At 36.5% G+C, this 14,009-nt stretch overlaps 1 protein-coding gene across 3 annotated transcripts in view; it reads left to right on the forward strand.

Moving 5' to 3' along the window:
• The window catches only part of MYO16 (myosin XVI), a 366,647-nt gene that overhangs the window by 229,696 nt on the left and 122,942 nt on the right, over nt 1-14,009 (forward strand). For all 3 annotated transcript variants that reach the window (XM_004938536.5, XM_040662650.2, XM_416950.8), the window contains exons 17-20: nt 8,208-8,319; nt 11,405-11,522; nt 12,261-12,332; nt 12,926-13,067. In XM_004938536.5, coding sequence (XP_004938593.2) covers nt 8,208-8,319; nt 11,405-11,522; nt 12,261-12,332; nt 12,926-13,067 — 444 coding nt within the window. The remainder of the gene's footprint in view (nt 1-8,207; nt 8,320-11,404; nt 11,523-12,260; nt 12,333-12,925; nt 13,068-14,009) is intronic.

Genomic DNA, 14,009 nt, shown 5'->3' on the forward strand with positions numbered 1-14,009 from the left:
TGACAAGACAATTCTATTTCCTGCTTGTCAGCACCATTACAAAGAGCTTAGATATCTCTGTCTGCTGGGAGAGATGTGCAGGATGTCGTATTAAGGGTCAGGGTAGTATTCTGAAACAGCCTTTATTTCTTACTTAATTTCTCTATTCTTATTTTCTTCAGCTGGGCAGCACAGAAAGGGCTTGGATAACTACTACATCTGTTTCCACATGGATACAGCATGACATTCTAAATGGTGGATGTGCTCGTTTGTGTAAATGAGTAAATGTGAAGTATCAGAATCTTTTTTTTAGCTATTTTGAGTTAGTGAACATGACAGAATTATTTGTAAGTTGTTTTTATAAAAGAAATGAAGGATTTATAGACAAAATCCAGGATTTTTGATTCATAACATAATCTGCAGTGACTTGCATTGCACAAATAATTATTGATGCTGTCCTGTTTGTGTTAAATATTTATTCTTAGGCACTTGCACGTAAAAATTCTTCACTCACTGATCTTGGACTCCTTTACCAAAACAAATATGCTGGGGAGTGTGGTCAGTTGTGCTAGATAAGAGCTGATATGATTCTTTTTCTCTTGGGTTAGCTACGTAGAGAACTGCTAGTAGTGGAGAACTGACAGATTGGCAAGTGGATCAGAAGAAGAAAGGAAACCATAAACCTCATAATTCCTCACAGGAACCAGTTACACTGATATCTCACAAAAGAACAGATTATGACATTTTCCCCTTTCACCGACTAAAGAAACATAAACAGAGCAAAACAATATTTTCCTTTACCCATGGTTTGAAAGGGGCCTCCAGAGATCAGATCCAACTCTTTGTATCTAGACAGGATCTGCTGTGCAAACATACAGGTTCTTTGAAAATCCACTGCAGCAGCTACAGAACAGAAAGTTTACTGATTCAAAAGTAAACGTCAGAACTGTTTTAGATGTGTTCCCATTTATATTCCTGGTTCTTACCAGGAAGATGGTTTTATTATTCCTAAATCTTGGAATTTGTGATTTTCTGCCCCAGGGTGATGGTTGGAATAAGGAAAATCTCTGTAGTGACTGGTTGAATCCCATCTTTTCCCAGTTAATGCATTGTAAAAGTTAGTATCTACATAAAGTACGATTGAACTCATTCAGCATACTTGTTTACCTAGAAGCCTAGTAACATCTGAAACAAAAATGTGTTCTTCCCTTACCGGTATTGTATGGGAAAGGATTATTAGTATTATTAATTCATCTTGCTGGAATCATGAATAAATAATTTTCTGAGGAAGCTACAAGCCATTTGTTGTCTAGATACAAAATCAAGTTGAATTACCTTGGAGATCATGTTGCCAGCATGAGTCATGACAATTATTCTGGTCCAGCTCAAATGGGATACATCTTCCTAAATTCCGGAGGTTTGTCCTGAGCCTTTCTAAATCAACTTGTAGAACTTTTCTGACTTTACCCTAGTTCTATTTCTACAGCTATTATGCAGATTAAAAAAAAAAAAAAAGCAATAAATTCCAGAGGAAATTTTCTGTGATTTCCAGCCTGTAGAAAGTGGTCCGTCTTGAAATTTTCTGTTGATAATTTGTTAATATTAGTTTTTTTTAAACTTTATTATCTCACTTTAAAAAAGACTATTTAGAAGTTGGCCAAATATTTATTTCTGAGGTGAAAAGACATTTTATTCCTCATAAAATAATTTGGGTACTACTACTTGTTGAGACAGTATTATATAAAATATCTTCTATTCTTTGGGTTGACAGATAAAGTACTGACAGTGAAAAGAGCTGCTGACCTAAGCAGGGGAAATGGAGAGCACAAATCCTTGGGCTCACACATTTAAGATTGTTTTGATTTTCGAACATCCTTTGTGTATAATCCTGTTTTTTCTTAAATAAAAGTAATTTGTCATCAGATAATTCAGCTGTGATATGAAAGCTGTAAGAGCTAGGTAGTTTGATTTTTGTGTTTTAGGAACTGTTAGGAGGTCAAGGTAATGCATCCAACATTGATTTCCCTCTCCTTTGGAGTCAAAATGATTATTTTTCTCAGGTTCAAAAATAGATATCTTCTAAGTTCACTGCGTTTCATAGAATAATTCATTTTGTCAGGGACTTCATGAGGTCCCTGAACTTGTTTATTGAAGATGTTAGCTGTGATATGTGAAATCTTTATTACCACTAAACACATTTATTGGTCTGATTTACCAGCTGTAGTAAGATTTCAAGACTTAGAGCTAATCTTTACATTATATATTCTCTTATGCCTTGTATTGTATTCTCTTATATCAAACCTACTATACTCCAGGAAGATTTACAACAACGTTTAGATGTGACAGCTCTCGGCTTCTATCAGGAGGTCTAGCAAGCGGTTAGATATTAACTTAAAATATATATATATCATTTTCTTTCATAATTTTGGACTTTAATCAACATTTTAAAGTGACTTAGAAATACTTAGTAATGTAATCCTACCAATCTCTTAATTATTCATGACAGAATGTATTTACTTCAGGAAAGCCTTATGAAGTGTCCACCTGGCAAAGCCAGACTTCCTCTTTTTCCCTAATTGGAATCCAACTTTTAACTGTACTGACAAAAGGGAATTTCTGATCAAGGAGAAGCAACCTGCTAATCTTTTTCAGACAGCTTCACTGTCAGATAGGAATTGAACCACTGTAATGAACTGCATATTTCTATATGATAAACAACAATTATGTGTGTACATATATATATATATATGTGTGTGTGTGAGGTAAAGAGTCTGTTCATATAGAATACTTGAACATTTCAAGTGTTGTTTTTTATGAATGCAGCGTGGTTAGGTGTTGAAGCAGTGTTTTGCTAATATGTTATTTGTTCTGTTAGTGAAATATCAAAGTTTTAACAAACCTCAGGAAGGCTTGCTCCTGTAGGGCCCCTGTGACAACATCTCTCTTTGTGATCAGCCACGTATACCAAGGGCTTTTGTCCCCTCACTTGGCAGCAATAAACAATATGGTTTGAAGTACTTGATGTTTGTAGTTGTCCAAACATTTAGTGCAAAATGTCATTTGTCACCCTTTTTTTGCCAGAGATTAAAGAGTCTCCCTGTGTGATATATGTCAGTAGTTCAGGTCTCCCTTGAGACTGATAATCAGTCTGCAGACTTTGATGACTGTAGTTGGGAAGTATATGGATACCTTGAATTCTGGTCAAAGTGTAAATCAGCTTTTCAACATCAGGGAAGTATATTCATGGCCAAAAAGTGCTTGTTTTCTGGCTTTGTTTTGAATATACTTACGAAAATAATAATAATAAAAAAGCTGATTTTTGAAAGCCTGCAGTGTTCTTGACTGTGCTAAACTTCTCTGGCTTAGCATGAGGGAGCCGGACCTGGGATGTGAGACTTGAATGTTAAATCTCTGTGCTCCAGCTGCTTTGAAGTCACTTGTAAATGGTCTGCCTGATGCACAGAGTAGGGGAGCCATAGATATTTTCTGCCGGTTGTGCTGAGTAGGAGACAATAACCAAAAAAGGGATAGCCTCTTCCCGAATAAATTCCCTAATTATCAAACTTGAAGATCATTCTTTTCTTAGCTCTTCTTAGATTTTAGAAATGTAACAATTCAAGTAGGAAAATCAGAATAAAAAGATACTTTCTCCTTCTGTGGTAATTTTGTGACTCCTACTTTTGGTTTCATTTGCTTTTCTTGTAAGGAAATGAAAAGACGTGTTTTGTTTTTGTTGAATGAGGCAGATTACTTCATTTGATACTAAGTGGTATTGAGTTGCAGTTCAAAAGAAAATAAGTCAATTTAATTCAATAATTCAATTCAAATAAAATATTGCTTTGCTGAGTTTTTGATAGAGCAGCCAACTGATAGTCTAAACTTCACTTTTTAGTCTCAGTTCCTTGCTATTTCCTCCGTCATCGAAGCAGAAAGTATTTCTTTAAAGAAAACCTTTACCAGTATGGTTGTCTTAGAAACTCTGGAATGTGCATTACTATTCAGGTAAACTGTCATTTGTCCCCATGTATTTCTTCTTCTTATTTGAGATATAGATACCAAATTATGATGTGTACTGCGGGTGTAAGTGAAATAATATAAATGATATTGATAGTAGCAATCATAATGAGAAAAATAAAGAGTAATTATTAACTTTTCCAGTTAATACAAAAACAATTTCATGTAATAGTAAGCACTTTTAAAAAATATTATTGGGCAAATCATTAATACTCCTAACTGAAAATTTGATGTATGTCATTGCAATGATGGCTGAAAAAATACATGATTATGTGCCAGGCTCTGGACAGCCTGGTCTGGTGGTTGACAACCCTGCCCATGGCAGGGTGGTTGAAACTAGATGATCTTTGAGGTCCTTTTCAACCCAGACCATTCTGTGATTCTGTGATTCTATGATTAATTCATCTTCCTAACAGAACCCCATTTTGTGGATCAGTGAATTTATTTTCTGAAATAAACATTCGCTGATCACATGTGCATAAAACTTTTTGTCTGCTGATAAGCTGTCTAACGAGAATACTAGTCCAGTGCAAATGTTGACATGGCAGCAATGAAACAGATGGTTAGGCAGTCAGTAAAAAGGAGGTGATTATTACAATTGCATAGATGAGTTGGTTCATCACTTTTACTGGAGATATAAACATTACTTTTCTAAGCATCTACCCTCAACCAGAATTCTCAACTTCAGCCAAGATTTGAGACTCTTTTTCTGAAGCCACAGTAAACAATGTGGGTGTGCATTTGCAGAGTGAATTTGCACTCGGAGATAAACAAGTAAGGTGAATTGAACTATGATAAATTAAGTCCACAATTGGTGTGCAGCCTACGTGCATGCATTGGATGTTAGGGAATATCCCTTCTGACACGTGTAACAGTATTCCTAGATTTTTCAGTAACAAAGGAATTAGGAGTCACCAGGTATGGTTTGCACCTGATACAGAAACTTACAGGAACATTGCACACACTCTAGTAATACTGCAGAATTCCATAAATGGGATGGCTCTAACACTGCAAGTTACAATAACAAAAAGGTAAGTTAAAGTCATAACCAGAAGTTACATGGTAGTTTCACAATAGAAATTTTAAGCCATTCTATCCACTTCTATCAGCAGCAATGCAACTCTATCCAGACTGCTTGAATGTCAAGAGAAAAAAATGCTCCATAAATGAGAGAAAAGCTACACTTACTAAAAATATTTACATTATAGAATAATGATGTGCCTGCAATGAAATGTGTTTAATTTGTGTTAGAAGTTTTACAGTATGAGGCATCTCTTTTCCCTTTCCTTATTTTTATAGGAAAGGTGACAATTTAGAATTCTTTTTGAACTCTGGTTCTTGCACATAAAGAGGTGAAAGTAATACTGTTGGTACTCAGGTTGTCTCAGGCATTTGTCATCCTTTTCATTTGGGGTCTTTAAAGGGATAAGGAGGAGTTGGCAGGGAACAGTTTTACAGGCACAGAAAAGTTTCTATTTCTGTCTAAATGTTGCTGTGCTTCTAAGGTAGAATGAACTTCAGAGTAATTAGAAAAAATGTGATCTGTGATTCCTTGTAGAGTCAGTGTAGTGCACTACTCTGTTATAGTGTACAGTTTGTGCCTTTTGGGGAGTTGAATGATATCCATCAGCAGTTCTAAACACTCTATGAGGTTTGTCCACCATTAATAATATGCTTTATGTAGTAAACATACAGTAATTCAATGTTTGTATCTTCAAATAAATTTTCATTTTTCATTACTCCTTAAAATAGTTTGGAAAAGGAGTGTGGCTCATGACATGTTAGAAAATACCTTCATTGCTTTTAGACTGGGGAAACTGATTCTAAATTCAACCGCACCTTAGGAAAAGTCCAACTTCAGCCCTTTCCGAGGGCACCAGCACATCTGCTGATTAAAACTGGAGGAGGTTTATAGTAAGAAAGTCACGTTGCCTTCCAGCAGGCATGTCCCAGCAGATGCTGCAGTTTATTGCTGGGCTGGAGCCACAGGTGCCTGTATTGGCAGGTGCCCAGTTTGCCCCACTGCTGTATCAGCAAGAAATGCTCATGCTGACTGCAAGAGTTGCCGCATGTTGGTTCATATCACAGCTATGCTTGTTCTTCCAAGGGAGTGAGCGTCCTGCATCACTTTGCTATGCCATAGCCTGCTTTGATGAGTGTTTGTAGTGTTCACATGCTTTTTGCTGCTGCGATATCCAACAGCACTTTAGCTGTGCTAAAAAGAGCTAATTAAGTTGAGTTCCTTAGATAAGGACAGTATATAATATTCTCTTGAGTGAATGAGAGTATCTCCTGCTCAGTACCCAGAGAGACACAGAGTTCTTCAGCAAGAACTCTAGCAATGAGCCTTCTTTGCAAGCATTGCCATGAGCTTCCAATGCCTCCAGCCATTCAACAGTAGGATGCTTTGACAGCAGAATAGATGCTGCTGCACATCTCCCAATTACGGATTGATATTGCAGCAGGCCGACACAGCACAGATCTGGTATAAGCTCACACAGCAGTTAAGAACTATGGAAAATTTTCTGCTGGATTAACCTTTATACCAGTAAATTCTGTGCCAGGTTCAGCATCAGGTTTATTCTAGCCTCCTTTTGAAACATGCAGGCAACGTGGAAAAAAAACCCAAAAAGCAGAAAACAAACAAACAAACAAAAAAATGCAACCCAAACCCACAGATCTGGCGTACACTCTGTATTATCTGCTTCTAGCTAATTTGACAGATGTGCTATCATTTCTATTTACCACTTTTGGGGAAAAAGCCCACATGTTTTTAGTAACCTCCAGGAAATGCTGTGCTCTGGCAGTGATGATCACAGAACCATGTTCTCAAAGGTTGTATTAATGCACAGGCATTAGCCAGTGTGATGTGAGGCTTGTTTGTACTTGAAATGTCTGCTATTTGAGTTCTTCTGTGGGTACAGAAAGTGCATCTGCACCTGGGCATACGTTTTTCCCATCATTCTCTCTTAGCCCCACCTGCTGAGGTAGCTTATACCAATATCAATCCAAGCCAAATCCACTATCAATCTGTTAAAAATGCACAGGATATTTTATGACATGTATCTTGTAAACCTCACTATCAGCTACAAAGGTGCAAATATTAAGATATTCCTTTACCTGTTTCTAAAGGCTGCATATGTTCACACAAAAGATGAACTCTATAAGAGCTACCACTTTTACAAGATCATTGCCAAACTATCAGTGGTAACATTTTTATTTTGAAATCATGCTCTCCATAGTGCCCTAAGAGTACTATTGTGCCCATCGGTGTATTTCAGAGGGGTGAGAATAAATTGTTATAAAGGTTAGATTGCTGTTGTTTTCCCTAGTCTTTTGTACTATTGTTTTTACTTATTCTGTTTTGTTTTAATACTGTTTTATGATAGTTCTGTTTTTTTCCCCTGAGTTAGCTGCTGCACTAAATGCCTCTCTTTCTCTCATCTAATCATTACTTTTGCAAAGGTTTTAGAGTACCCTTTTGCTTCACCGTGTTGTGTAACACAGTACAGCTAAAGGGCTGTATGTACTTACTACACTATATGTACTTATTTAGTGCTTTGTTCTAGGAGAGATCAAGTATGCCTGTTGCCCTTTCAGCTGCTAAGGGAGAGTATGATCACAGAATGAAGCAGATAGGAGCTGATCGCTTCCTTAGCCAGGGGGGTTTAAAGCAGCTAGAGTTATCAAAGGATCTCCTCAAATCTCTCTTCTGAAGGGGAATCTCCGGTACTGCCAGAATGGCAGAAATCTCAGTGGTGTAATTTAAATTTGAAATGTTAGCTTACAAGTCAGGCTAAAGTTCAGAGCTGGGGAAGGCACACTGATTTCCTTTTAGCAATTTTTTTTCTGAGGTAAATACAGGAGAAAGTATCTGAACACAAAAATGAACACAAAAATGAAGGAATCTCACTTCGGTATGAAATGCAGAAGTGTGATTTTTTGTCCACGTACGTATACTCAGTGAATGTTGTCCATACAGGTTTTGCAGCTGTAGTCTGTGAGTTTATACCTGCACTCAAGGAATGTGGTATTAAGTAAGAGCTTAAGGAAGGAGATGGGTTGCATTCTGTCATTAGGTACTGTTCCCTCTGATGGCTGAGAAATCTGTGATAAATCTCTGATTAGAAGGGGAAGAGATGGCTTTTAACCTCATCAGCTCAATTTTGCCACCAGCACTGGAATACTCAATATGCTGATTTTCCTCTGTGCAGGTATCTAAGCCAAACTGAGCTGGAAGAAACAATGCTAACAGCTAACCCACAAAACAGGGAGAAATTAACAGTTCTGAAAGAAGCTCTTAGCGCTATGGGATTCAATAGCCTGGTAAGTTACACAAGTTTATGTTATTTGCAAATAAAATGGCAGCATTACTTCATTGAAAGCAAGTCATGAAGAACTTTCACCAATAACCATTTGTGGAGAAAAGAAGCCTCTTTTTGTCTATTGCTTTCTTTCTTTCTTTCTTTCTTTCTTTCTTTTTTCTATTGGTAAAGTCCTTGAAAGAGTATGAGGTACTACTTCACTCCAGGGAAATTACTGTAATCACTTTTAATTAGATACAGCACCAACAATGTAAATCTTTTTCATTCTTAAAGATTTGCAAAACAGCTTCAAGGTATAATACTCTGAACAATTAAATTACATAGATAAAAAGAAACAATCAAATCCCATATGACAGAAACCTTATAAAACCCACAGGAATTTTCCCCCTTCCCAATTATCTCACTGTCCCTTTTAATTTTATGAAACATACATTCCAAATGCATTTACTAGCAACATCAGAAGTAAATACATATTAAGTGAAATAAAATTAGGGCAGGGTACTTTTGAAAGTGCTAACTTAATGCCAAGAAGGCAACAAGAAGATAGGTCTGATGTTTGCCTTCAATCTTACTGCACTAATGAAGAGGATATTTAGAAAATTAATCAATAAAAGCTTTTGGAGCACAGTGTGAGGGGAATCACACTGAAGTGTGAAGAAAAAAATGGATGGCTGAGTATAAGAACTCATATATGCTGTGTATTTCCTAATTAAGGTAGTAACAAATGTTCTTTGGTAACCTATGCCACGTTTTGATATGAAGAAATGTTTCAGGATTGTTGTTATTTTTTCCCATGAATATTCATGTGTCTATATATGAAATGGAACACATATAGCTAAATTTAGCATAATTATCCTCTACTTCTAATGTCTTAAGCTCAGCACCTGGAGAATTGAATAGTAGAAGTTCCATGCTTTTGCAGAATTCCAGCGTTTAGCGCAGGGTTCATTTAGGGGTACATCTCTCTAGCTCCTTCATTAATCTTTTTCTTCCACTGAGGAAGGGGTTTCTCTGATAAATAAAAAATAGCATGCATAGTGAATCACATTTTGGAAGCCTATAGAAAGATGCAGTGTTTTGAGATCCAGCTCTTTACCTTGCTGAGAATTCTGGAAGAGTGTGGCATCTCAGAGAAGTGTGAATGAGCTTCAAAGCTCGTCCACATCCAAACAGTGTTAAAATAATTTTAGATCGGTGATCTGTGGAGTTTGAGAGTACTGCAGGCTGATCTATTCTGTGGAATAACATAAATGAAACATTTTTCCTAAAAATACTACCCATTACTTCTAAGATACATGGAGATAGATAATAGATCAAATAATAGATCAGATGATCTCTTTGAAGAACTACATGAACATTTTTAAGCAGTCTTCAATGGAACTCCTTAATGTTTATTAAAAATTTGTTTTAAATCTGAAAGAACATGTGCCTTAGAATATGATGCAAAAGTCTTCAAGACTCTAGAACCTGAAATAAATCTGAGGCCTTTACAAAACTACCAAAAAAACCCAGTTATCCCCCTGCCCCGGTACAAGTCAGTGTGGTACAGTCATCCCCAAACCAGTTCTGAACCAGCTAACAAGAACTGTGCTGTGTTCGTATGGCATTAGGCCTTACCCAAGAGCAAGAAGTAGGATGTATCACCCTGGCTTGAATGCTAGATTAGCGTGGTGATTCATTTCTTGCAAGATGTATGTTATTCATAGTTTGCCCATAAATAAGGACAACAAAGGTTTTTGTTTGGTTGGTTGGTTTTTATATATCTTGGTTTCTTAACCTTCAACTTTGGAATTTTGTAATAGAGAAATATACCCTTGTCCTGCTTCCATCTATTTCTCACAGTAAGAGATTGAAGTCGTTAAAATATAATTTAAAGAATCAAAGCTGCTTAAACAGAATCAGAGGCCCTTTAGTCTGCATCCTAGAAATGCTGTAAGCTTTTTTTAATGTTCTCTGCTTTCAGGCATTATTAGAAAATGGGACAAGAAGAAAAAGAAAAGCCTTTTTTTTTTTTGACCTGTTGCTTTTGCAAACTGATGAAAAGTTATTCAAGCTTGGTTTTGTTGTGTTCAGAATTCAGTGTAGTCAACAGAGGGTAAAGAAGATATATTTCATCTGCAGTTTATTTTTTAATTTTTTGATTTTACTCTATAAATTCCAGTAAGGCTTCTAGGTGTCACTTCTACTGATTCAGTAGAATCAGGTTCTACAGAATATTATATTTTGCAAATATTTCAAGTAAGAGAAGTCAAGTAGCTTTACTATACATAAACGCCATGCAATGCTATAGTGGTTATCAAATTTCCTGTTATATAATTTCAAAGAAGCACAGTTGTTATATAGCTGACGTGAAAAAACATCCAAACCATCCAAGTACACACATTTTTCCACATCTTAAGCATTTGCTCAATTTTTTTTTTTTTGGTGATTTTTTTTTTTTTAATTAGAATTTGGCTTGAATTTAAAAACAAACACAAACATTAGTTCTCTTCCTGGTGTGGTAAAAATGAAGGCAGGAAAAACCAAGTCCTTAAAGATATCCGTTTCACAGTGTTAGCGATATGTGAACATAGCATACAAACACGGGTGACAAGGAAGTTGCTTTTGTTTCTTTGCAACCTTAACTGCAGCTTTTACTGCCAGGAATCTGCTGTAATTTAAAGCTAGACACTTTGCTCAGGGATGCAGTTGGCTGAGGAAGAAACTGACCTTGCTTTTCCTAGATACAGAGTTTGGCTTAATGAAAAATCCCCATGAAGAATATATGTTTCCTGCAGAAATAATGCATCCATTAACGACAGTTCAGTATTTTTTCCACATGCTCTTGAAGAGGTTTCTTAACTCAGTAGCTGATGTGATTTATGTTAAAACAGAAGTTCAGAAGGGTGATCTTGTCATTTTATGTCCTCAGTAGGTTCTAGTTTGATTTCTAAATCCAAATCTCCTGTTACTAGTTCTCTCATGAATACTTTTTAATTTAGTGGTGTATGAACTTGTGGAGCATGTGCTTCTATAGAGCACTGCCTTTCACTGGTGTGCCCAACAGATCTCTTCTTTATCTTTAATTGTGCGTGAAACATGTGCAGGAGGTGGAGAACCTGTTTGTAATCCTCTCAGCAATTCTGCATCTTGGGGACATTCGCTTTACAACCCTGACAGACACCGAGACAGCGCTGGTGTCGGACCTGCAGCTGCTGGAACAAGGTCAGTGGGACGCGGCCTTGCTAGACCGCTGCTCGACCCCACAACAGGGAGCTTGTACTGAGCCACCGGTAGGTGGAAACCCAGCACCAGGGAGCCAGCATCTGCTGCTGGAGAGGCCAGTGCCCCATTGATTGGATGTTTTATAAACTGTGAATTTTTATGAGACTAAATAAAATGCTAGTATCGTCAATTATTCAATTCAGCGTCAAATGTAATTTCCCAGAAGTTGTACAGGGCACTTTGTGCAGCTTTCTTTTAAAACACTCGTGTGCTGCTTGTCAACAGCTGAACAATTTGCACTGAGTGAAATTCCTTTCAAAATCTGTGTCTTAAGAGGGTCTCTTGGTTTCACGCTTTGAAGTTTGCCCCGTTGGTCGCTAACAAATCTCCTCAGAATGGCTTATGGATAGAGATTGTCTGTAAGCAGCATGCCTTAACTCCTGTAGGAGACAAAGTCTGCCAAGTGCTGTGGAAAGTCCCGAGTAACCTTTCAAGAGGAAAGAAAGCTGTAACATAATATGCACACACACTCCAAACTTCACAAAGTGCTGATTATAGTAATCCAATTGTATATGTTCATTAATTCTGATTACTCCTGTGACAGTGCTCTTGTTTTTTACAGTATGGGTCCTTTCCCTGTTCAAAAAAGAACAACCACATAAGAAAATCTGGTAAAAAAAAATGTAATATGCTATGGAGCTCAGGTCAGGCTTTCTTTAAACTCTTTTTTCATTTCAGTGGCAGGGATGCTGCAAGTTTCACCGGATGAGCTTGCTTCAGCCTTAACAACTGATGTTCAGTATTTTAAAGGTAATCTTTTCCAAGGTTACATTTCTCATAGATCATTCTTGGTGACATTTTGATCCTTCTGGTTGGAGAATTTTAAAACTTATCAGTTTTGTTTTGTATTTCTCATGGTCGTATAAAACTTATCTGTTAGGAATATGCAGGATTATCTGCCATGCAGTACATCAGACTGAATTAGAACTGTCTTTATAACATGGAGCAAAGCAGTTTTGCAGTCTGACACAGATGGACTCTGTCAGCGGTTTGATGAACCTTATAAATATGACAAGGTCACAGATTTGATATTAATACTAAGAACTGAAGTCAGCAGGAGCATCTTTAAGAAACACAAGTTTTGAAAAAGTTCTTTTCAGTCAAATACTAGTTCTCTGTAATACACGTACCCTGTTCTATTGAAAAGAAGTTCATGTTTCCAACCTGAAGATCTTGTGTCAACAGTCTTCTTATCTTTGCTGGAGGCTTCTGAAAGACAGTAGCAGCACATACAGGTATGGCAAAGGAGAAGTAAAAAAAGATGGGAGGACTTACTGTAATTAAAATTACTTAAGGCAAGTTTGGCAGTATGTTTTATTTCCATTTTCTGCTGTTTGTCTTAGGAGACATGATAGTACGGAGACACACTATAGAGATGGCAGAATTTTACCGGGATCTTTTGGCAAAATCTCTGTATGGTCGTTTGTTTAGCTTTCTAGTCAACACAATCAACTGCTACCTCCAAAATCAAGATGAAGCTGAAAGGTAGGATTGCCATGACAAACTGCTGACTGTGCCATTATCTGTTCAAATCCAGATCCGTAATAGAAACACAATGGTATCATTTAACACATCTATGACAGCACTGGCACTTGAATCTCTTAAAATCACTGAAATGTTTCTCAAATGTTTCAGATCACTCCCTCGGTATTTTGTTTGTTTATTTGCTTGCTTGAGTGGACATGGTACTTTATGCAGTTATCTTTATCGCTGGTTAGAGATAATAGTCATTTAAGTGTTGACATTACAGAATGAATAATGCCTTTCAAGAGACAAATACCTGCCTGATGTTTAATTACTGCAGAATATGCAATTTCTTTCTCCTCAAAACAGTGACCTTAGAACAGGTTACTAAAAACAGAATTTTACTCGAAGACTTTCAAGTGAAGGTCTAAATTTCACTTACTGCTGAATGCAAGTTGCTGTCCAGTGTGGTTTCATAGAAAAAAAAAAAAAGAATGCAAATTATCGTGCATCAGTGGAGCAGTCAAGGCACAACAGCAACAATGAAAAGAAGAAACTTCAGTGGAATCAAAGTATCAAAGTAAGACAAGAGACCTAATTAAACAGTCACATGCATATGAATTAACAAACATTTAACATCTCGCATGTGCAGATGGACTTTCTAATGAACATCAAAGATAAGATGTCTTGGCATTGTTGATAAATGGAAATCCACAGAAGATAGATTCGAGAATAGCCAAAAAAGGAAAAGTAATTTTTCTTTATATCACATCTGTCTTGGTTTCAGAGAATAAATATTTATCTGTGCTCTTTTAGGGCTCTTAAGAGTTTAAATATTTTATTTTATTTTATTTTATTTTATTTTATTTTATTTTATTTTATTTTATTTTATTTTATTTTATTTCTACCCTATACATAGACCAGTTAATATTAAATAATGTTTCTCTTCTACAAGCTTAACCA

Source organism: Gallus gallus, chromosome 1 (assembly GCF_016699485.2).
Source record: "Gallus gallus isolate bGalGal1 chromosome 1, bGalGal1.mat.broiler.GRCg7b, whole genome shotgun sequence".
Lineage (NCBI taxonomy): Eukaryota > Metazoa > Chordata > Aves > Galliformes > Phasianidae > Gallus > Gallus gallus.